The 26,024-nt window shown below is 41.3% G+C and overlaps 1 protein-coding gene across 1 annotated transcript in view; it reads left to right on the forward strand.

Annotated features, from left to right (window-relative positions):
* KHDRBS2 (KH RNA binding domain containing, signal transduction associated 2) overlaps positions 1-26,024 on the forward strand; it is a 626,093-nt gene that overhangs the window by 142,778 nt on the left and 457,291 nt on the right. Inside the window, exon 3 of the mRNA XM_033937546.1 lies at positions 12,950-13,066. Coding sequence (XP_033793437.1) covers positions 12,950-13,066 — 117 coding nt within the window. The remainder of the gene's footprint in view (positions 1-12,949; positions 13,067-26,024) is intronic.

The raw sequence follows: 26,024 nt of genomic DNA on the forward strand, positions 1-26,024 counted from the left end.
AGGCGATACCAAAATCTGCAATAGGGTAGACATCCCTGATGGTGTGTAGGACATGAGGAAGGACCTAGAAAAGCTTGAAGAATGGTCCAAAATTTGGCTGCTACAATTTAATGCTAATAAATGCAAGGTCATGCATTTGGGAACGGTACAGTTTAGGGAGTGAAGAACTTTTGTGCAGGAAAGAGGTATGTGACTTGAATGTGATAATATGTGATGATCTTAAGGTGGCCGAACAGGTTGAAAAAGCAATGATAAAAGCTAGAATGATGCACAGGGAGAGGAATGGCCAGTAGAAAAAGAAGGTAATGATGCCCCTTCAAAAAGATATAAACAGAATGGCATCAGTTCACTTCACTCTTTCAAACCTTTCGTAAAAACTTAAAACTTGGCTATTTTCAAAATTGTAAGTTCTGTTGATTTCTTTAACTTTTTAATTTGCTGTATACCGAGTCAAGCTTTATTATATGAAGATGACCCGGTCTATACATTAGTTTAGTTTAGTCCACTAAAATGGTCAGTGGTCTTCATCATAAAGTTTGAGGACAAATTTAGGGCTCCTTTTACTAAGGTGCGCTAGCGTTTTTAGCATGTGCTCAAGATTAGCATGCGCAAACCACACGCTAAATGAAAAATACTAACGCGAGCTCTATGCAGGCGTTAGCGTTTAGAGCGTGCGCTAAAACCGCTCGCGTACCTTAGTAAAAAGAGCCCTTAGTGATCTCAATATACATACTTTGGAGGTATGATAGAGCTGTTTAAATGCTTATGTGGCATAAATGTATACAAGTTGAGTCGATTTTTAATTGTAAGGAAACTCTGGAATGAGGGGGCATAGAATAAAGGTGAAAGGGGATAGACTCGGAAGTAACCTCAAAAAATACACTTTCATGGAAAGGGTGCTGAATGTGTGGAATGGCCTTCCAGGGGAGGTGGTGGAGACAAACAGTATATCTGAATTCAAGAAAGCTTGGACAAGTATGTTGAATCTCTATGGAAGAAGAAGGGATAGTAGGTGGCAAGGTTAGGCAGACTAGATAGGCCATATGGTTTTACCCACCTTCATTTTTTTCTGTTTCTCTGTATAATCTACTATAATAAAAAGCTAAGCGCGCATGCGCACTCTTACCCCATGTTCCTTGATCCCTGATCTGTAGGTCTGTGGCCGGCAGGAGTGCGCATGCGCGCCAGACATATTGGAAAAGCTTTGGCCTCCTGCTCTCCACCTCACGCAGTCCCCCATCCAGCAATAATGGCACTACCGGCTGAAGTTTGCTTTTAAGTTAAAAGCCGCTGCAGCGGGTTCTCTCACGAGCTGAACCTGCATCGGAGAAGGATTCCGACGAAGGCGGCGATCGTGAGAGGAGCCGCTGTGGCACCTTTAAACTTAAAAATAAACTTTGGCCAGAAACGGCCCCACACTCACGGCTCGGCACCCTACACCAGCTGTGCTGTCATCCTCGGCATGACCCTGTAGCGCGAGTCGGCCCCTTGCACCTGCAGCTCAGGCACCACAGAAGCTGCGGTGGGAGCGACGTAATCCTTCTACTAAGCGTAAAAGCGCGCAACCCGGTACCCGCACCTGCCTACCCCCCCAACACAGTGCTCAAGCCGGTCCCCAGCTCTCGCCAACTCATCGGATTTGCAGACAACACAGCAACGGCGCAGGTAGGAGAGATGAGACTGAGCCATGACAACAACAATAGAACATAAGAGCATAAGAATTGCCATCTCTGGATCAGACCCTGGGTCCATCAAGTCCGGTGATCCGCACACACGGAGGCCCCGCCAGGTGTGCCCTGGCATGGATTAAGTCCCCATGTCACTGTATGCTTCTCAAAGGAAATGTGCACCTAATATACCCTTACCCGTGTCACTCTATGCCACTCCTAAGGAGATGTACATCTAGTGTAAAATATTTTAGCTAAATAGTTAAGCTCTTGAATGAATTGCCAGAGGTTGTGGTAAAAGCAGATAACGTAGTTGGTTTTAAGAAAGGTTTGGACAATTTCATGGAGGAAATGTCCATAGTCTGTTATTGAGAAAGACATGGGGGAAGCCACTGCTTGCCCTGGATCGGTAGCATGGAATGTTGCTACCCTTTGGGATTCTAGAATCTTGCTATTTTTTAGGGATTCTGCATGGAATGTTGCTACTATTTGGGGCTCCGGAATCTTGCTTATTCTGAGATAATGGAATGTTGCTACTCCTTGGCTTTTGGCCAGGCACTAGGGACCTTGATTGGCCACCGTGAGAACGGGCTACTGGGCTTGATGGACCATTGATCTGACCCAGTAAGGCTATTCTTATGTTCTTAAACTGTAGTTTCTTTTGACAATTCTATAAGAAATAACATCTGACGGGACACTATCTTCCTTAAAACGTCCTCATAACAAGCAATTTCATGTAATGGCATTGCTATTTGGATGAACTGCCATATGAAATATTCAAATTCTGACTTTCAAAATCAGGATTTTTTACCAGATGTTTTTAGGCATTATAAGATTCTAAAAAATGGCTCCCGAAGTTAGGCATAGAGAAACATAGAAACATAGAGTTTGGCGGCAGAAAAGGGCTGATGGCCCAACAAGTCTGCCCACACAATAACCCTTCCTCCCACAAGTCTACTCAAGACAAACCCCCCCCACCTGAAGTATCCATCTTTTAAGCAAAACTCTGTGGTACCCCCACCTGTTGGTTCCATTGACGCTTAAAGTCAAGTATGCTACTAGCCTCGATCACCTGGTGAGGAAGACTATTCCACCGATCGAGCACCCGTTCGGTGAAGTATTTCCTGGTGTCTCCATGGAATCTTCCCCCCTTAAGTTTTAACGGATGCCCTCGTGTCGATGTGGGACCCTTCAGAAAAAAGATTTCTTCCTCCACTTCAATGCGACCCGTGATGTATTTGAATGTTTCTATCATGTCCCCCCTTTCTCTGCGCTCCTCGAGAGAATATAAGCGCAGTCTGGTTAGGCGTTCTTCGTATGGGATGTCTTTAAATCCTGAAACCATCCTAGTGGCCATTCGTTGGATCGACTCCATTCTCTTCACATCCTTTAGGTAATGAGGCCTCCAAAACTGGACACAGTACTCCAGGTGAGGTCTCACCGGGGATCTGTATAATGGTAGTATGACTTCAGGCTTTCGACTGATGAAGCTCCTTCTGATGCAACCCAGCATTTGTCTAGCCTTGCTGAAGCTCTCTCCACCTGATTGGCAGCTTTCATGTCTTCTCGGATGAGAACTCCCAAGTCCCTTTCTGCAGTAGTTCTTGTTAAGTTTTCACCATTCAGGGTGTATGTTCTGCATGGATTTCCGCTCCCGAGGTGCATTACTTTGCATTTTTTGGCATTAAAGTTTAGTTGCCAAGTCCTGGACCATTGTTCCAATAGAAGTAGGTCCTGCTCCATAGCGCTTGGCCTGGTTGCGCTGTCGGGTTCTTTTGCCCTGCCCATGATGTTGCATAGTTTAGCGTCATCAGCAAATAATGTGATTTTGCCTTGAAGTCCCTGAGTCAGGTCCCCTATAAAGATATTAAATAGCATCGGACCCAAGACCGAGCCCTGTGGCACTCCACTGGCCAATTTTGACGTTTTTGAGGGAATACCGTTTACCATTACTCTTTGAAGTCTGCTGCTAAGCCAGTCTTGTACCCAAGCTGTTAGTGTGTCTCCTAGTTCTAGCGAGTTCATCTTGTTTAATAACCTGCGGTGTGGAAAGCTGTCGAAAGCCTTACTGTTCAAGTCTAAATAGACTATGTCCAGGGACTCACCCCATCCAGTTTTTTTGTTACCCAGTCAAAGAAGCTTATCAGATTGGATTGACAGGACCTTCCCTTTGTAAAGCCATGCTGGTGGGGGTCCCTTAATCTTTCATCATCCAGGCAGTGATAGGCACCCTACTGCCACTTAGCTGAATTGGTTTAATCAGCGCACTAATTGACTGCCCCAATTCAAAAAGACAATTAAAACTGTAGGCATGGTTAATGTCAGAAGTGGCATTAGGCATCATAAGGCACCTCCATAGGCGAGATTCCAGCACTTACCTTTCATTTAGCAGCAATTCTGCAAACAGTGCCGTTGCAAGATTGACATGTGATTGGTGACTGCATATAGAATCCGGGCCCTTGTGCCAGTTTAACTATGTCATCTGTGACTTGAGTCAGTCCAGTGTATGGCCACCCGGATGGTCTTGGGACTCAAGGATCTCCCGTATGAGGAAAGGCTGAAAAAATTGCAGCTATACTCACTCGAGGAACGCAGAGAGAGGGGAGACATGATCAAGACGTTCAAATATCTCACGGGCCGTATCGAGGTGGAAGAGGACATCTTATTTTTCAAAGGCCCCACGGCAACAAGAGGGCATCCGTGGAAAATCAGGGGCGGGAAACTACACGGTGACACCAGGAAATACTTCTTCACCGAGAGGATTGTTGATCACTGGAATGATCTTCCACTGCAGGTGGTCGAGGCCAGGAGCGTGCCTGATTTTAAGTCAAAATGGGATCGCCAGTGGGATCTCTTCACAGAAAAAGGTAGGGGAGGGTTATTGGGGTGGGCAGACTTGGTGGCCCGTGGCCCTTATCTACCGTCTATTTCTATGTTTCTATGTTTCTATCCTGATTCATGACTGAATAGTAACCAATGCTGATGTCAGGGGCTCTCCCAGAGTCTTCTTGCTTTAGTATGTTTATTTTTGTTGTTAAACATATGTTCTGTCATTATCAACGTATTATTTATATACTTTAAAATAAAAAGTTGTATCCAGCTACTTGTGATAATTTGGGGTGTCCTTTATCACCTAACTATACTATTCTAAATGCATAAGTGGAGGTTCTCTCCCCATTTCCATTAAGAACATAGGGATAGCCTTACTAGGTCAGATCAATGATCCATCTAGCCCGGTATCTTCGCGGAGGCCAATCCAAGTCACAAGTATCTGGCGAAACCCAAATACTGTCAGCATTCCATGCTACTGTCTCATGTCTGTCTCAGCTGAGCAGCAGACTATGGACACATTTCTGGAGGAAAAGTCCAAACCTTTTTCTAAAGCCAGCTGCATTAACTGCTCTTACCACATCCTCTGGCAATGCGTTCCAGAGCTTAACTAGTCTCTGAGTGAAAAAAATATATATATTTCCTCCTATTGGTTTTAAAAGTATTACTCTGTAACTTCATCAAGTGTCCCCAGTAACAATTTGATCCACTTGTACCTGTTCTACACCAGTCAGGATTGTGTAGACTTGGTGTCAGGTCAAAAGCGCGCCGGGACAAAGGCGCGAGCAGACAATTGAGCGCAGTGCGGAGGCGCGCACCGAAGAAAATTACAGTTTTTAGAGCTCCGATGGGTGTGTGTGGGGGGAACCCCCCCACACTTTACTTAATACAGATCGCACCGCGTTGTGGGGGCATTGTGGGGGGTTTGGGGGGATGTAACCCCCCACATTTTACTGAAAACTTCTTTTTCCCTGTTTTTAGGGAAAAAGTTAAGTTTACAGTAAAATGTGAGGGGTTACAACCCCCCAAACCCCCCCACAACGTCGGCGCGATTTGTATCAAGTAAACTGGGGGTGCTCCCCAACAAAACCCCCTGTCGGAGCCCCTAAAAACAGTAATTTTCTTCAGCACGCGCCTCCGACTTGCGCTCAGTTGTCAGCGCGCGCCTTTGTCTTCCGCGTTGTTGTCTATGAACCGTAGACTTAGGGCTCCTTTTACTAAGGCGTGCTAGAGTTTTTAGCGCACGCTATAGCTGAAAAATTACCGCCTGCTTAAAAGGAGGCGGTAGCAGCTGGCATGCTTGGCATTTTAGCGTGCTCTAAGTGCGCGCTAAAACCGCTAGCGCGCCTTCCTCTTTCCCTGTCAATTTGCACTCTTCTTTCTTTCTCTGCCTTCCCTATCCTTCTTGTACTGACAGAGGGTGTTGGTAAATGGAATTCACTCAGAAGAAAGTGGGTAGTAGAGTGTCTCAGGGTCCGGAACTGGGGTTGATTCTCTTTAATATATATGTGAGGGACATTGCTGAAGGGTTAGAAGGAAAAGTTTACCTTTTTGTGTATGACACAGAGATCACCAACAGAGTGAATACCCTGGTGGGAGGAGGGCAGGATTAATTCGTCAAGGGCTCCTAGGAACACAAGTACACTGGGCCCCCTGCCCCACCCCACCCCACCATGCGCCCAGGCGAAAACAGGAAGCTGCTTCAGAGGGAAGCTTTGGGCAAGCAGCACCACTTGCACAATTACAGTTCCCATTGCCTTTCTTACCCCCATTGCTTGCTTGTCTTACTTTCCATTGATGGGGGGGCCACGTTGCCGATCGGGGTAGGACCTGCATTGCCAATCGGGGGGGAGGGGGGAGGCTCATGGTGCCGATCGATGCTGGAGGGGCCCATCGCTGTTTGGAAAAAACAATGTTGATGCCCTCCTTCATTGGACCCCCCTTGACCATTTCGGGCCCTAGGCACATGCCTACTTGGCCTATTGGTTAATCCTGCCCTGAGTGGGAGTAGAAATCATGAGATCTCCAAAAATTAGAAGAATGGTCAAAGATCTGACAGTTAAAATTTAATGCAAAGAAGTGCAGAGTGATGCACTTGGGGTACATAAATCCAAAGGAGATGTATCAGATAGGAAATGAGAGATTGTTAAGCACAGCTCAGGAGAGGGACTTTGGTGTGATAGTGTCTGAGGATCTCAAGGTGATAAACAATATGATAAAGCGGTGGCCAAGGCCAAAAGGATGCTAGGCTGCCTAGGGAGGGGTATAACCAGCAGAAGAAAGGAGACGCAGGTACCATTGTACAAATTGTTGTTAAGCCCCACTTGGAGTATTGTATTCAGTTATGGAGTCTGTGGACTCCTTTTACTAAGCTGCGCTAGCGGTTTTAGCGCATACAATGCCCCGCGTGCTAGACACTAATGCCTCCATAGAGCTGGTGTTAGTTTTTCCGTGTAGTGCGGGGGTTAGCGCGCGATAAAAACGCTACCGCAGCTTAGTAAAAAGAGCCCTATATCTTGCTAAGAATGTAAAAGGACTTGAAGCGGCTCTGAGAAAAGCGATGAAATGGTATGGGGTTTGCCCCACAAGATGTATGAAGAGGGATTTGAAGATGTATACCCTGTAGGAAAGGAGAGACAGGGGTGATATGATACCGATATTAAAATATTTGAAATGTATTACGGTAATATACAAGCAAACCTTTTTCAAAGATGGGAAGATGGAAGAACTAGAGGACATGAATTCAGGTTGACTCAGGAATAATGTCAGGAAGTGCTTTTTCAAGGAGAGTTGGTAGATATTTGGAATGTCTCATGGGGAGGTGATGGAAATGGAAATGGAGTTCAAAAATGCATGGGATAAAACACAAGAGAATAATTCTGTATGGAAAGAATGGAACCAAACAAACTTAGAGGTGCTTACAGCAACTCCAATAATTAAGAAGCAAAACCATTATCAGGTTGACTTCTACAGTCTGTGCCTTGTGTCCTGGTCATGGCTGGACAGATTTGGATAGAGTGGAGTAGGGCTTTGATGATTGCTTCAGTAGTCGGAGAACAAAGCCAGTGCTAGGCAGACTTCTATGGTGTGTGCCCTGAAAATGGCATGGACAAATTAAAATAAAATTTGCATATTTCATTTTGCCATATGTTGACATCATCTTGTTGGGCAAATTGGATGGAGCATCTTTATCTGCCATCATCTACTATATTACTATGTTACTCCCCTCCTCCATCCCCATCCCTTTGCGCTCTCCCTTTTCCCTTCTAATTTCTGACTTCCCAACTTTCTTGAATTCATTCCCTTTTTTCCTCTTACTATCCCCTTCATATTTACTTTTTTCTTTCTTAAACTTCTTTAGTGTCCAGATTTAACCTTTACCACTGCTGCATGAGACCTCTTGTTCTTGTGCCAAAAGGATTTGAGTCCCACTGCACACTGTGCTTGCCCCACCATCACCACAAACACCTCAAGGCGTCTTATTTTGTACTTAAGGAGTCAGATTCATAGTGGTGCTTTGTTCCTGCCACTGTGAAATGTTTCTTCTCAGTCTGATCATTGTCTTTGCACTAAGCAGAACCACATCTACTATACTTTAATTTTTTTCCTTGATGTCAAGCTATGGCTTCAGACCCAACTTCAGTACCGAAACCCTCCTGGCCTCCCTTATCTCGAAGATCCAACAATTTCATTCTCATAAAAAATTTGCCGTTCTCCTTCAATTCGACCTCTCTGCTGCCTTTGATGTCGTCCACCATGACATTCTAATCTTCCTACTCTCCGAGATAGGCATCAGTTCTACAGTCCTCGACTGGTTTTCGAATTTCTTACGTTCTCGCTCTTACACCGTCACCAAACATGGTTCCTCCTCCTCCCCATGGAAACCGACCTGTGGAGTCCCACAAGGCTCCCCCCTATCTCCCATCCTCTTCAACATTTATATGTCCTCCCTGAACCTTCTCCACCTATCCCCCCTAGAAACACTCTACACCTACGCCGACGATATCCTGGTCCTCATCGAGACCGATGCAAACCTCACCAATCTCGTAGCTAACATTTCTTCTTGCATAACCAACCTTCAATCTTGGGCTCACACTGTACAAATGAAATTGAATGAGTCCAAAACCAAACTACTATGGCTCGGCCCCAAACTTGATCAATTACCCACCTCAATCCCACTGCCCACAGGTTCCTCTCTACAGCTGGAGTTCTCTAGCAAAGTTCTGGGCATCACCATAGATTCATCATTATCCTTCAATGACCACCTCAACTCCCTGATAAAAAATGTTTTTGCAGCCTTCACATGCTGAGGAAAGCGAGGTCCTGCTTCCACCAAAAACACTTTGCCGTCCTCGTACAATCCATTATCCTTTCCAGATTGGACTATTGCAATTCCATTTACCTTAGCGTAACAAAGAAAAGCATTCACAGACTCCAACTAATACAGAACACCGCGGCTAAACTTATCTTCTCAAAAAGTAAGTTTGATCATGTCTCACCGCTCCTATCCAAACTCCACTGGCTTCCCGTTATTTCCAGGGTCCACTTTAAATGTGCCTGTCTAACCTTCAAGATCCTCCATGGTATCCTCCCTCCTTTTATCCCGCTATCCTGGAATTCCTCAAATCCAACCTCCACTAGATCCTCGCAAAAATTAAAACTATCCTACCCCTCCCTAAAAGGCATCTCCCTTGTTGGTAAACTTGGCTCTTCCCTCCCTTTTAGAATTGCTCAGCTCTGGAACAGTCTCCCTTCCCCTCTCCGCAATTTGAGTCCACTTCTACCATTCCGTAATCGTCTGAAGACCTGGCTCTTCTCCAAAACGTAACCCCGTCCCGTTCCTGGCATTCTTACACCTAAACCTCTCTCCTCTCTTACTTATATAATTCCATTGGATTTCCGTTCCTTCCCTAACCATGTAAACCGTGCCGAGCTCCATCAGTGGAGATGATGCGGTATATAAATCCAAGATTTAGTTTAGTTTAGTTTAGTTTGTTGTTTTTTGTGGAACATTTTGCAAATATGATGTGGTTATGATATGCTCGTGTGTATCACATTTCATAGACAGATGGACAAGGAGCTTATATCATTTTATATTAATATACTTTTTGACCATTAGTACTGCTGAACCTTGGAGACAGTGAGGATCTAAAAAAATATGAATGGAAAATTAAATTAGAAACTTTATGGGATCTCGGAAAATCTGTAATAATAAAATTGGTAATGATATCTAATATGACAAGATCTTATGGTACTTATAGAAAATGCCTACAGCAATGTCTTCCTTCTTTAATTACAACCTTTATATTTGTCTCTTAAATTACAGAAACATTCTCTAGACTCACTTAGTGGCACCCACAGGCATCAGAAAAGCACTTTAAAAATTGTTGTATCTGAGAATTAGTCAGAGGAGTAGGCATGAAAGTGATGTTCCATTTTAATATATGACTTAAGCCTTTAGTCAGGTTTTTCAGTGATGTTCCTGTCTCCAATGCCTTTATGTCTCTTCAGACCCCCATGTCTGCATGAATTAGCTGCAATTTTCAAAACATTGCCATGAATAGGAGGAGTGAAATGCTCTAGAATGGTCTATTCATGTATGACTAATGTACAGAGACAATGAGAAATTCAGAGCTAATGTTTTCCTTCTCTAACCACACATTTGTAACCACCAGAATAATGGCCGCATTTCTCCACTGACAATACAGAATACAGACTCACAGATATGGAATATGTTTAATCCATATCAAAAGAAAATTTATATCATACTATCAATTTTCTAATAGACATTGCTAATAATTCTGAGTTAGCTTTTAAATTTAAACATGTTTTCTGAATTCAATTGTATGCAAATGTTTAGCCACCCTTGGTCAAAATGTATGTTTCAATGAACCCCTAGGTCAAGGGTAGGCAATTCCAATCCTCGAGAACCAAAGCCAGGTCAGATTTTCAGGATATCCACAATGAATATGTATGAGATAGATTTGCATGCACTGCCTCCTTGAGATGCAAATCTATTTCATGCATATTTATTGTGGATAGTCTGAAAACCTGACCTGGCTCCGGCTCTCGAGGACTGGAATTGCCTACCCCTGCCCTAGGTGAACTGAAGCTGGCATAGCTACTACATGGTAAAAGCTTAAATTTGATATCTTTCTGAAATTAATGCATAATCACTACTGTATATATTTCCATTTTTTATGGATTCAAAATAAACATTGGCTAGGATAGGTGAAAATATCTGGACATCCTTTCAATCATATAATTGCAGTAATCCATTTGGTAGAAGTGGAGGGGCATTTTCGAAAGTATATCCAAGTCAGAATAGAGACATCCAGGGCATAATATAAAAAATGGATGTCTACATAATGTATTTTCCAAAATACATGAGATGGACATCCATGTGATGAAAACATCTAGCATGAACAGATATTTCACAAATTAGAACACATGAATGGCAAAAAAGCAGGAATAAGGGATATCTGTCTGTCAGCATTCTTAGAAGAATGGCTGCACAGATGCCCCTGTGGAGCAGAGGAGCAGCCTAGTGGTTAGTGCAGTGGACTTTAAACCAAAGAATGCAGGTTCAAGCTGACTTCACGGTTGGGGTTCCCTGCCGCGGCCACTCAGCTGACATGGCATTGCAGCGGCCGCATCTATTTGAAAGGTACATTTCAGGTGTCTGTCATGGCTCTAGGGAGATGCCTAGGGTTGCTTAAGCTTGCCCAAGGCCACTTCCAGGTGAAACCACGCCCAGCCTTGGGTGAGCTTAGGTGTCCCTACGCATCTCCCTAGATCTGCAAAAATGCTTACAGTGTAGGCTGCCTGCTTCGGGTAGGTTTGTTGTTTTTTTTTTTTTTTTTAAATTCTTTATTCATTTTCAAATCAAAACAACAAGTGCACAAAAATACATCATACAAGTAATTCTAATATAGCACTATAATATCTAACACATAAAATCTAATAGTGTAATAACCCCACCCAAATAATAATAATAACAACTTTATTTTGTATACTGCAATACCACAAGCAGTTCAGAGCGGTTTACAGGGGAAGAGACTGTACATATACAGCGATGTTACAGAAAAATATTCTCAAGTACATTGGCAACAAATTTCAATTATATTAGAGTGCCGAGAGAGGGTTGATAAAACTGGCAAAAGAAAGAGATGCACCACGTGCGTCCCGATTAGTTGCCAATCAGAACACACATTTATAGAATCAGTTCCAAAACATTTAAGATGCCCATAGGAATATGATGTGTCTTAACATTTAAATCTAATTGTTCTTATACGATAACACAGTTAGCACGTGCTAAATCTGTTAGTACCCCTTGATGGCAATAACCAGCCAGCTACCTGGCCAACTTAGGACAAAGCCAGCTAGCTATTCAAGTACTGCAATTGAACATCAGCAGCAGCTGGATAATTTCTGGCAGCTGCCCAAGATTGTATGTTTGGTGCTAATAACTAGATAGGGGTAAGAAAATCTGGGTCTACGAAAGGCCTCTGAAAAGTTCTCAGCCCAACTAACAAAGTCGGGACAGTTTCTATCAACTACTAGACACTGACCCCCCTCTTCTATTAAACTGCACTAGCAGTTTCTAGCGCGAGGAGCCACGCTGAATGGCCCGCGCTGCTCCCGACACTCATAGAGTTTCTATGAGCATCAGGAGCAGCGTGGGCCATTCAGCACAGCTGCCCATGTTAGAAACTGCTAGTGCGGTTTCATTGAAGAGGGGGTGAGTGCAGAGATTTTCCACTTCTTTTTGTTCCATCAGAAAAATACAGAATGAAAAAAGTGGAAAATCGCTGAGCTCACCCCCCCCCCCCCCTCTTCTATCAAACTGCGATAGCAGTTTTTAGCGCGGGGAGGCATGCTGAATGGCCCACACTGCTCCTGACACTTATAGGAGCATCGGGAGCAGCGCGGCTCCCCACGCTAAAAACTGCTATCGCAGTTTGATAGAAGAGGCCCTAAGTGTATTATAGTCCTCAATGGAAACTGCCCCAACTTGGTTGGGCTGAGAACATTTCTGCAACCCCTCTTATGTAGCCCATAGTGGCTAGACCAGGGGTAGGGAACTCCGGTCCTCGAGAGCCGTATTCCAGTCGGGTTTTCAGGAGTTCCCCAATGAATATGCATTGAAAGCAGTGCATGCAAATAGATCTCATGCATATTCATTGGGGAAATCCTGAAAGCCCGACTGGAATACGGCTCTTGAGGACCGGAGTTCCCTACCCCTGGACTAGACTGTATCTAATTTTTGACACTGTGTCAGTTAGGGATTCATTGAAATATGTAATTTGACTAATTATGCCTAACTTTTGCACACAGCTGTATGCATTGAGGCATAATGTGCAGTAATTTTCTTACTATTTTATTTTTGGATTATAATAAAATATTTTTTATTTTATTCTTCTCTAAAACATAATTTTCTTTTTTCCCCCTAGTTCAATTTTGTAGGGAAATTGCTTGGACCCAGGGGGAATTCCTTGAAAAGACTACAAGAAGAGACTGGTGCAAAAATGTCTATCTTGGGTAAAGGTTCAATGAGGGACAAAGCTAAGGTACTGTGATATCAGTGTTAAACGTGTAATAATATTTTTGTGATTAGTTTTAATTAAGAACTAAGATGTTTGAATATTTTAAAGCCTATTCAAGCTAAAACAAATCAAGTTTGACTGAACTGATTGTTAACTAAGATATACTAAGATATAAGATATTAATATGTGTTCTCTTTTGACAAAACATGTATTGGGAAAGACTGCTATAATTTGCTTTGTGTGAATGAGATTGTAATGTAATGTAATGTAATTTATTTCTTATATACCGCTACATCCGTTAGGTTCTAAGCGGTTTACAGAAAATATACATTAAGATTAGAAATAAGAAAGGTACTTGAAAAATTCCCTTACTGTCCCGAAGGCTCACAATCTAACTAAAGTACCTGGAGGGTAATAGAGAAGTGAAAAGTAGAGTTAGAGGAAAAATAAAAATAAAATAAACATTTTAACAAGACAGCATTGATCTAAATACTTTGGAAGGTAGAAGAGAGGAGAGAAAGGAATAGAAGCAGAAGGGGGAGCCGTTGAACAGTAGAATTCTGGAGAAATTTAAATGATAGAAATAGAACATAGAACAAAACAAAGACAAAAAGCAAAACAATAGATAAGATTAAAGATAAATCATAAGCTGGAAAGAAAAATAAAATAAAACTTTGTCTTCAATCCACGGTTTCAGCGTCAGTGATGAAGTGGAGCAAGTAAGTTTAGGAGGAGCGATTGACGTTTCCAGAAAGGGATTGGTTGGTTCAAGTTCTATTCTTTTGTGCTAGGTGGACATTCCTCTTATGAAGGGGTGCTGAAAAACTCTCAGCCCAACCAAGAAGATAATGACGTGGATATGATCTGAAGCAATGTAAAAAAAAAAACAAAAAACAACAGAATATTTGGTTCTGCAAATTGACACTTAATAAGATACCATAACACTCATTTCAAATAACGCTCAGAATTTAGGAAGTTGGTTGCTTGAGAACTTTTCAGCACCCCCCTCATATAATTCTTAATTTAAAAAAAAGATATTTGCAACATTATCAAAGATATTGCAAAGTTATCAAAGGAAAAAAACCCGAATGGACATTCTGTGATAAATAACTTTTTGTCTTGCTGTGTGGAACTTTTACAGTCACTCACCTGATGAGACATCTTGCATTGCTTTGGAAGTAACACAGCATGTCAATCAGTAAAAGCCATGCCTCAGTAAGGCTTGGAGATTCAATTAATTAGCAGTCAAGCCTGCTGTCTTAATTGAACTGTATCACTGATTAAGACTGAAAACAAAAATGTACATATAACTATAAAATCAGAGCAGAAAATAAAGCAATGTAGAAAAGTTTAAAGGTATTGGAGCAGGTAAAGCATAGTCAGTAAAAGCCCCAATAAATATCTTTGTTTTTACTGAGGCATCTACACTTCCATTAATTAGTAGTCAGTCAGTCTTTTTAACTTAGAGAGATGATTACAAATACTAGTGTCTGCTCCAGAAAAGGCACAGTGTAATATGGAATCTTTTTGGCTAGAAATTCTGTGTACAATAGGGAGGAGTATACTAGTTGGAGTATACTGTATATGGACTGGATGAAAGGATAAGTATTAAAATGGAAACATACATAACTTAGGAAGTCTAACAAATTTGGTAAGAATAAAATTTTGTGATTTTAGTTACTCCAAAGTTAAACATCTCAACAGGTTGTGCTCTGGAGATAAAGTTTTAAGATGTTATATATAACTAATTCATGGAGCAGTTGTTGAAGCAAACAGAAGGTGACTAGTTTATGAGCCAAATGCTGTTAGTTTTCATATTAGGTTCTGCATTTTTTTTTTAATTACTGCATAGAAACTAGTTACCCTCTGGTTGTTACAAATTTATATAAAAAAGCTAACATTACATCAAACATTATATTTATGTAAATTTATATATCGCTTTGAAATACCTGCTCTCTAATGAAGCTTAGAGTAGCAAAAAACATTAAAATTAGGACTGAAAAATTGACGCATTAATAACATGATTAACACATTAATTGTTTAACTTGTGTTAAAAAAATTAATGCGATTAAAGATGGCATTAGGGAGGGATCAAGCAGGGCAGCTCCAGGGGGGTCCCTGTGGGCAGGATATCCTTCCCTTCTCCTTTTTCCCTCTGGTCTGCAGCCCCTACCCACCTCATGTTTTAAAATCTTCAAGGGGATCGCCAGCGTGGCGGTGGTTCTCAAGTGCTGCCTGCATCCACTCTTTGTCCACTATGGCCTGCTGAGCTAGAAACGGGAAGTAGCATAGAGGAAGTTGGCTGCGATGGAGGAAGATCAGGGAAGGGTCAAGGGGCAGTGTTTGAGAACTACTGCTGTGCTGGTGATCCCCTTGAAGATTTTAAATGATGAGGAAGGTAGAGGCTGTGGATTGGAGGGGGAAAGAAGAAAGGAAGGACATCCCACCTGCTTGGATCCCCTGGAGCTGTACTGCTTGACCCCCCCTCCCCCCTTAATATTACAGCTTTTCAACAGAAATGCTAGATAGGGGAGGAATGAGGAAGGGAGATATGTTGGGATGAGAGGGTAGTTGGGAAGAAAAAAGAAGAGATGGTGGACCCATGAGTGATGGGGATAGATGGAAAGGAGGAGGGGAAAGGGAGAGATACTGGATGGGAGGGCAGTTGGGAAGAAAAAGGGAGAGATGGGGGACCCGGGGGTGGTGGGGAGGGATAGAAAATGGAGATATGATAAACCTGGGGATGGCAGGGGGGGAGGGTAAAAGGAGGGAAGAGAAGGAGGAAGGGAGAGATAGTGGACCCAGGGATGTCAGAGAAGGAGAAAGAAATACTGGATCGAAGGGCATTTGGTGGGTGGGGACACCCAGGCATGCTAAGAATATGACAATTAGTTCAGAAGGAAACTACTAATTGCTTCTTATGGAAGCACATTATTTTCTGTACAATTCTATTGTTAGCTTGTTTAAAAGATTTATCCTAATTATTTTATAGCAATGCAATTTGTTTTGAAGAACAATTATGAGAAAAAACAACTGTTATGAAAGCAGATATTCAGGAGGGGTTTACGTTGAGTGGATTCCCATTTGATGTAATCGGCGGCCAATATTAATCTATTGTCTTGAAGGGATCTAATCAAATAGGAATATTCAATACAGCCCTGGTTTTCAGGATATCCACAATGAATATGCATGAGATGAATTTGCATGCTCTGCCTCTTTAGTATGTAGATCTATTTCATACATGCCCATAATGGAAATTCTGAAAACTCAACTGGCTGGGTGTGCCCCAGTGACTGGGTTGTGAAGTACTAGTCTATAGGAAACATTGCAGTTTATAAAAAATACAGTGAAATGTCTGACCTAGTAAGATGAAGGCAGTTGATTTTGCTTTCATATGGAGCTTTTTCACACAGTTTTCAAATAAGGACCAAAATCACTTGACTTGACCAAAAATGAAAGGCTATGGACTTTCTCTGACAGACTGGTACACAGTTTTTGTCAGAGATGAAGTAAAACAATGTCCTGCCAGAAACTTCCTCAGCTTCCAATTAGTCTAGTATAATCCCTGGGGTAGATGTTGAAGTGATATAACCTACTGGCAGAAAATGTCCTGGCGAAATACACTGTCAATCTTCACAGGAAGACTATCAATGCTCCATAATCTTGGTTATTGATTCTTATATGGTACAGATCAGAGAGAACATATTATGGATTACTTTGAATCTGACTCCGGATGTAAATAATGCAATAGTCAATATTATACTCTATCTGTGGTTTCCCAAGATGCCATCCTAATACGAGAGGGTGCTGGAAAGTTCTCAGCCCAAGCAACCAGCTTCATAAATTCTGAGCATTATTTAGCTGAAAAGAGTGTTATTTTATTGAGTGCCAAATTGCAGAAACAAAATGTAATATTTTTGACCTTGTTTCAGATCATTGATCAAACCATATCCACATCATTCTCTTCTTGGTTGGGCTGAGAACTTTTCAGCACCCCCCCTAGTATAGAAACGGAATATAACAGTTGGAGGCAACCACAAGGCACATGTATTCTGCCCAGTTAATTGCTGTTTCATTGCCTTGGGCTACAATTAATCTCCATCTTCTCCTTTAATCTCTCATAATTAAAGATCCTATGGGGCTCATAATCGAAAGAGAAAAACGTCCAAAAACCGGCCTAAGTCGGCACTTGGACGAACATTTCCCAAATACGTCCAAGTGCCGATAATAAAAACGGGTTTTGGATGTATTTCTAAACGACCTAGGCCTACATAGTGCCGCTGAACGACCAAAGCTAAATGGGGCGTTTTGGGAGGAGTGTTGAGGGCGGGAGTTGGGCGGGACGTGGGCCGGCTTAGACTTAGTCGTACAGCATGTATAACCAAAAGTTTTATACAGCCCAGGATCGACGGAACTTCGACGTTGTGACTTAGACCATTTAAAACATGGTCTAAGTCACAAAAAACCACCTAAAGTCACCAGATAAGCACTGCAAACACATAAAACAGACTCTCCACACACACACTACCCCAGTGATCACCGACGCCCCCCCCCACCCTCATAAAAATATTAATCACACCTTTAAAATTCAGCCTCCAGACCATCATCACCTGGCCACCTGGCATAGGAAAGCCTAGTCATCCAGTATAGAGGCAGCTTACGTCGTCTTGGGGGTGGATTAGGGACCCATAGAGAGGAGGACCTATGCCAATAAGCCCCTGTAATCACTGCATTGATACTTAAACATGTGCACTCCCCTATACACCCCCAAAACCCTTTTCTACTGTCCTATAAGTGGCTTCTGCAGCCATAAGGGCTATTGGAGTGGTAGATAAATGGGTCTAGGGGATTCTGGAGGTGGTTTGGGGGGCTCACCATGACCTGTAAGGGAGCTGTAGTGAGATGATGACTTGGCACCCTTTTTGTGAAGTTCACAGCAGTGCTCTGTAAGATACCCCACTATTTATGTGCCATGTCTGGGTGTGCAGTCCATCACTTTGCAGACCCCTCCCAAGTCCAAGAGGGCTTGTTCTAGGCATTTTTGACTTGGACGAAAAGTTGGACAGAAATGTGGTATAAAATGGACATTTTAGCAGCTTGGATGATCAGATCGTCAGGACGTATAATTAGACTATTTTCGAAACAAAAAAATTATGGACATATTTTTCGAAAATGTGTCCTAGGCTGTTTTTAACTTTGGACGACTTGCGAGTTGGATGCAAACGGACTTAGACGTCCCTTTTGATTATGCCCCTCTATGTTTAATCCATGCCTTGAACTCCATTATTGGGTTTTATGGGGGGGGGTTGTTTCTTTTCTGTCATCTCAAAGGAAAGTTATGCCATATATCCACTTACAGGGAAATCCTATACATTTAATCATTGTTATTATTATATCTTCATGTTTTGCATAGTATAGCTAATGTTGACTGGTTTTAATCATATTAATTCAGGTCTTACCCAGAGCTCAGTGATCATAAAGATAGTGACACAATGTATGCTAGTTTAAATAGAGTAATTTTTCTGCAAAATGGATTAGGATGTGTATTTTGAAATGTCCAGGTATTTTGGGGATCCAATCAGTATTGCACCAAACGCTCGAATCACAATTGGTATTACCGTTGATTTTTTTACTCCAGAGTATTTCCACTTTAGTTTGTAAATCAGTGTTGTTACTTTTTTACTTCTTTCTCATCAATTCTACTATCAATGGGTACTGTCACATGACCATGATGTCAGGACTGTTGTGCTCCAAATGCTTGTCAGTTTGTATTTTAAAGTCAAATAAGATCTTGATCTGCTCATTTTCTATATACAGTGGTACCTTGGATTATGAGCATAATCCATTCCAGGAGCATGCTCGTAATCCAAAATGCTCGTTTATCAAAGCAAAGTTCCCCATAGACAATAGTGGCAACAACAACGATTGGTTCCAGAATCCGGAGTATGTACCTGTCAGAGCCGGGTGCTGCAGCGCCGTCTCCTCCGTCCGCCTCCTCGTCCGCCTCCTCCGTCCGTCATGAAGAACAACCCCACAGTGCCGCTTCGGGGGGGGAGGGGGGGAGGGACGCTGGGAAACAGCTTTGACCTGGACACAGGGGCGAAACATCGGCCACAGCACTGAACTTCCAAAAAGGGAATTACGAAGGGATGAGACTCATGGTGGGGAAGAAGATTAAGAAGAGGATAAGCACTGTAAAAACGCTAGAGCAAGCTTGGTCCCTTTTTAAGGACACAGTCACCGAGGCGCAAAATCTATATATACTGCATATCAGCAAGAAGTCTAAGAGGAAAAAGAACAAGGAACCGATGTGAAGGAAATGATCAGAGACAAGAAAACTTTATTTAAAGAATGGAAAAGGTCAAGAATGGACGAAAACTGGAATAAGCACAAACATCAACGCAGGTGTCATAAAGCGGTAAAAGGGGCCAAAAGAGACTATGAGGAAAAAATAGCCAAGGAGGTGAAAAACTTCAAGCCGTTCTTTCGATATTAAGGGGAAACGACCCGCGAAGGAAGCGGTGGGACCATTGGACAACAATGGAACAAAGGGAGTGCTAAAGGAGGACAAAGCAATCGCCGATAAACTGAACACATTTATGCGTTTATATTTACCAAAGAGGATATACACAGCATACCGGAACCCATCAGGCTATATGCTGGAAATGAAGACGGGAAACTGACAGGTTTGACGGGCAGTCTAGAAGAGGTACACAGGCAGATCAATAGGCTTAAGAGTGATAAATTCCCGGGACCGGATGGAATCCATCAGAAGGTCATCAAGGAACTGAAAGGGACTATAGCTGAACTGCTTCAACTAATAGGCAATCTGTCGATCAAATCGGGAAAGATTCCAGAAGACTAGAAGGTGGCGAATGTTATGCCGATCTTCAAAAAAGGTTTGAGGGGAGAGCCGGGAAACTATAGACCGGTGAGCCTGACCTCAGTACCGGGAAATATGGTAGAGGTGCTGATAAAGGACCGCATCATTGATCACCTTGACGGACATGGTCTGATGAGGACCAGCCAGCATGGTTTCAGCAAAGGCAGATCTTGTTTGACTAACTTTCTGCACTTCTTTGAGGGAGTAAACAGGCAGATAAACAAGGGTGACCCTGTCGACATTGTATATCTGGATTTTCAGAAGGTGTTCGACAAGGTTCCACATGAACGACTACTTCGGAAAATTGTGAGCCATGGAATCGAGGGTGAAATACTCACATGGATTAGGCAGCCGTCCAGGGAGGTATTTAAGATGTACAGTATAGGTTGATTAAGGTTTAAAAGCTGTTAGCTAAGCTGCGGTTAATAACATGGGGTGGCTTATCTAAGAGTTTTTTTTTAAACCTTAATCAGCATTTCCTGCAGCCTATACTTGGGGGTGGCCTATACATGGGGAAATACGGTAATCTTATTTCAATGTGGTTTGGGCTGTGGCTGTTTCACCCAGAAACTCCTGCTGGGAACTGCTGCTTTGTCTGTGGCTCTTCCTGCTGCTGCTGCCACTCCTCCCACTCAAGGGGCTGTTTTGAAATTGTATAAAGCACAGACTGGATAGGTGATTTGGCCTTTATCTGCCATCATGTTTCTATGTTTTAGCTAATAGGGCATAGGCAGCTTCAGTTTAGACTTGAATTTTCTCCCTCCTTCCCACCCCAACACCCATCCAATCTCTGGCCTGATCTCTGATTTATTGGCCCTTGAAACAATTAGAAAGTTAAAGAAAGTAATTAGCTAATCTTTATTAGCTAGTAATTAGTTCTTAAGTACTAGTCTAAGAAATCCTTGGAGAGCAACCTACCAATTATAACATTCCAAAATAGTAATAAAAATTAAACGTTACCATAGCCTAACATATAACTAGCAATCTTAGAGGACTTTAGTGTACATATTCCATCTCCCTTATCAATTTAACAAATAAATCATCAATATTAAGATGCAGGTAGCAGCACAGCAGCAAGATGGGGGCTATTTAGTATTTTGTACTGAGTGTCACATATTTGATTATCTCCCAGTTGGTGAGAGGTCTTATGTGTGTGCTTTGTGCAAACAATTCCTAGCACTCAGGGAACAGATCCAATCTCTTGAGGCTAGCGTAGAAGTACCACATAAAATTTCCTGTGCCAGTTTTACTGTATGTTAGTAAATTGGAGCCTAAAATTGTAAGAAGCTCTTTAGGCAGATATATTCAAAAGCAAATGAATTATCCTGTTGCTAAGCAAATAAGAAATTTTCTTATTATTAATATCTCCCAATTCAATATCTGGCGTTATTCAGTGTAAAATTCTAATAATAAATATCGTACTACAGTGTATCGTACTATGGCGTTACTTGAGAGGGTTCAGAAGAGAGCGACACGTCTGATAAAAGGGATGGAAAATCTTTCATACGCTGAAAGATTGGAGAAACTGGGACTCTTTTCCCTGGAGAAGAGGAGACTTAGAGGGGATATGATAGAGACTTACAAAATCTTGATGGGCATAGAGAAAGTAGAGAGGGACAGATTCTTCAAACTTTCGAAAAATAAAAGAACAAGAGGGCATTCGGAGAAGTTGAAAGGGGACAGATTCAAAACAAATGCTAGGAAGTTCTTCTTTACCCAACGTGTGGTGGACATCTGAAATGCGCTTCCAGAGGACGTAATAGGGCAGAGTACGGTACTGGGGTTCAAGAAAGGATTGGACAATTTCCTGCTGGAAAAGGGGATAGAAGGGCCCAAAACCATTTTGAGAGGAGCCAGCTTTACATTTGTTGCGTTGAAAAAAGCGGGAGACTTTTGGACATTGGATTCTTCCCCTGAAGTAGCCTTTTAGGCGAAACAGAAAGACTTTTCTGTCGGGACAAGGAATTGAGAATATTTTGAGTCACTTCACATCTTCAGATGAGTGGATGTTTTTCTCTTATTTTTGTTCTAAACCCCACGCTTCAACAATTGCTTATACCCGTAAAGTTGAGCTGTAGCCCTCGCTAATTTTTTAGTTAGTTTGGGATTCTGTTCATGCCGTAGATATGTTCTAACACATTGAACTCTGCTTACATTGCTCACACAAAAAAAAACCCTTGAAAAAAATCCTTGAAAAATATTAACTGTGCATGAATGAAAACTATTTATTTAAATGTACACGGAGTTTTTTCATAAATCAGTGATGATGTGAGTTGGCTCGGGTACTTGTGTAGTCCCGGCCTCTCACAATTGAGGTTTATTTTTCTCCGTTGTTTTATATTTTGTTATATTGTTGGTGTGATGCTAAGAGTTTCTGTTAATGTGGTTTGAATGATTCCCTGCTACTAAACACTATTCTCAATACGTTTCATATACATTCTGATATATACGATTGAATTCCCTGATACTTTTACTTTAAACTACTATACAGGTTAATGACAGGAAGTGGGGAATTGGGCCTGTAAGTCAAGTTTTCAAAGACAATTTCCCCAGAAAAGTTTGCCTTTGGAAAATCTCACAACATGCAAATTGGCACAGGAATTCTTTGTCCCACATATTTTGTGGATATAAAATGCATGGGTCAAGAATTATTGGATATTTTAAATTTAAAATCCCTAACTGTACTTTATCTAGCCATCCTTGCAAAGAGGGGGGGGAGGGTGTAGGGAGCAGCTTCCAAAAGGGTTATCTTCATCGGTATATACCTGTGCACCCACAGGAAATCCTTTTGAACTTTGTTCCCGTAATTGATCGACAATGATGTACTGGTATGGATAAATTTGCTTTTAAGAATTCTGTACAATTTATATGAATAGCAGTGATTGCAGACATATTCAACAGCAAAAAAGATTGTAAATGGATATCATGTTTCATTTTTACCTTCTGTAAATTATACTGCACTACAGTAGCTATTCAATTATGTTAGTTAATCAAGATAAGTTAAATTTACTTCACTGCATGTTTTTATGATTGCCAATTCTCCCGAATACAATTAAGGTCATGTAAGCTGTTTGAAATTCATTTAAGATCAGAATAGAATCACATTACTTAGATAAAGAATCAAGGATCTTATGTTCAAAAACTGTTGGAAGCATGCATCTCTCTTCCACTTAAAAAAAAATAGGATTAACTGAATAAAAATTGTCCAGTTAATAAGGTAAGGATAAGAGAGCAAAAATGAAAAAAGGAACAAAGAACAGAGGGGAATTTAATAATCTAACAATTCAAAATGAAAGGAATCAGGATCGTAATTGTGTTACTAGAAGCATGCCTGCTTTCACATGTACCACCAATCATGTGTTTCCCAAGTGATAAAATATTCAAGTTATCTAATCATTATTTCAATAACCAAATTGCAGGCATGTTCTTTCTTCATCTTAAATTATTAGATATACTCTCATTTACTTACACTGGGCTCAAATCAAACTTGTCATTTTAAATACCCATTAACATTCAAAGGTTGCAAATAGGTATGTGCTCATTTTAGAAATGAAAGAGAAAATTTTAACATTTTTTTGTTGATTCTGAATGTTTCTTCTGACAGGTCAGAACCCCCCCCCCCCCCCCCCCCAACAACAACAACAACAACAAAAACCCTGCCCACACACCCTCATCAATTGAAGGATGAAATAGAAGTGGGTACTGGTAGTCTGGCAACAGAACTAGCCATATATTACAGTATCTTGTTCTCTTCTGTCACTTTCTTACTTGGGCAAAGAGTAGCAGTACCTTAGGGTGATCTATGCCCGCCACAAGGAAACAATAATAAAGATGGCATTTCACAGGATAACAAACTAACCTCCTCTTTTATGCTATTATACTGTATAATAATAATAACTTTATTTTTGTATACCGCAGTACCACAAGCAGTTCAGAGTGGTTTACAGAGGAAGAGACGGTATACAGACAGCGATCTTACAAAAAAGACTTTCAAATTACAATAGCATGTCAAAATTTATCCGGAAGCATTTCAAAGATACAACAAGACAGGAAAGGAGTCAGAAAAATTTATCAAAGAGATAGGTTTTAATTGACTTCCTGAAGGTTTGGTAGGAGGGTGCATTTGAAATGAAGTTGGTTAAACAATTTATTCCATTTGCCTGCTTGGAATGATAGTAACATAGTTACTATCATAGATCTATTAAGGAATCTCTTGTAGATATAGCCCTTCAAGGATGGAAAAGCAAACAGGTAGGCACTACGTGAGCAAGTGGTGCTTGGAAATTCAAAATGGTGCGATAGGTAGATTGGGGATGAACCTATTATGGTTTTGAAGCAGAGGCAGGCAAACTTGAAAATGACCCTTGCTTCCACTGGAAGCCAGTGTATGCTTTCACAGTGCAGTCTGTGTCTGTGCATGGCCGTTTGGAGGAGGATGGGCAGGGGAGGGCTTCAATGGCTGGGAGGGTGTAGATGGGCTGGAGTAAGTCTTAACAGAGATTTCGGCAGTTGGAACCCAAGCACAGTACCGGGTAAAGCTTTGGATTCTCACCCAGAAATAGCTAAGAAGAAAAAAAAAAAAAAAATTTAAATTGAATCAGGTTGGGCAGACTGGATGGACCATTCGGGTCTTTATCTGCCGTCATCTACTATGTTACTATGTTACTATTCACATTAAAGATGGCACTATTTAACTCAGTTTCATTAATGGTTGGGAGTTATACAACACAAGTCTCCAATACTTCACCCAACCTCCATAATATCCAACATCCCTCTCCACAAAATTACAAGTTGTTCCACATGCTCTCATATATTTCAAATCTGGCAAAATGTGGCCTCAGGTACACCTCCTCCACCCTTAGTAATGTTCAATAGAGGTTTGGATACCGGTGTTTTTATTTCTCATTGGCCCACATTCTTTTATTGCAGTTATTTAGGTAAATTTTTTTTTAAACTTTAACTTTTTTATCCACCATAATCTTTTTAGAAGTTTTAGAAGTTTCCATGAGATTATTCTATTTAAACATATTCAAATAAATTGTATACTTAGCTTAGTATGCTACTGGGTTACATGATCCGACATGTTTCGCAACAATTTGCTTTATCAAGGATCCCCCAGAGCCATTATGTCCACCATCTTACTCAGAGTTTTTTGCAAATTGTTGCGAAACATGTCGGATCATGTAACCCAGTAGCATACTAAGCTAAGTATACAATTTATTTGAATATATTTAAATAGAATAATCTCAAGAAAACTTCTAAAAAGATTATGGTGGATAAAAAAGTTAAAGTTTTTTAAAAAATTTACCTAAATAACTGCAATAAAAGAATGTGGGCCAATGAGGAATAAAAACACCAGTATCCAAACCTCTATTGAACATTACTAAGGGTGTAGGAGGAGTACCTGAGGCCACAGTTTGCCAGATTTGAAATATATGAGAGCATGTGGAACAACTTGTAATTTTGTGGAGAGGGATGTTGGATATTGTGGAGGTTGGGTGAAGTATTGGAGACTTGTGCTTTCACAGTGCAACATCAGGGCACCTAGAAGGAGGTACCCAGTTATAGAACTGCTTCCTACACAGAGAAGTAAAGTGAAGATCCTTGTCTAAAAGCAAGCTGTATAGCAATTACTTGCAAATGACTGAACTAAGCATGTCTCCCATCTTTTAGCTTAATTACTGTTGGATATATTGTTTTGGTATCACCATTTTGAGCCTTCTTTCTCTCATTTATTATTTTGCAGGTAAATAAAACCTCCCATTACTGATTATTAAGGTGTCCTCATACTGAAGGATTCTGAGCGCTTAACACAGGGTTAATGATTTGATTCAATTATTGATTTTTTTTTTTTTAAACAACATTTTTGGAGGGTGTATGTCATGGGTGGGCATTCCTACATTATCCAACTAGCTCATAAAAATTAGCATGTGCTAACTTGATAATGCAGAATTAAGACAAGAGCAACTAGCACCCCATAAATAGGAGGCAACAAGTATTAATCTTTTGCAAGTCTCGTGTGTTAATGGAAACATTAGCATATGACCTGCAAATATTAAAAAAAAAACCCACAAAAAACACCCTAAAAAAGAGCTGCTT

Source organism: Geotrypetes seraphini, chromosome 3 (genome assembly GCF_902459505.1).
Source record: "Geotrypetes seraphini chromosome 3, aGeoSer1.1, whole genome shotgun sequence".
Classification (NCBI taxonomy): Eukaryota; Metazoa; Chordata; class Amphibia; order Gymnophiona; family Dermophiidae; genus Geotrypetes; species Geotrypetes seraphini.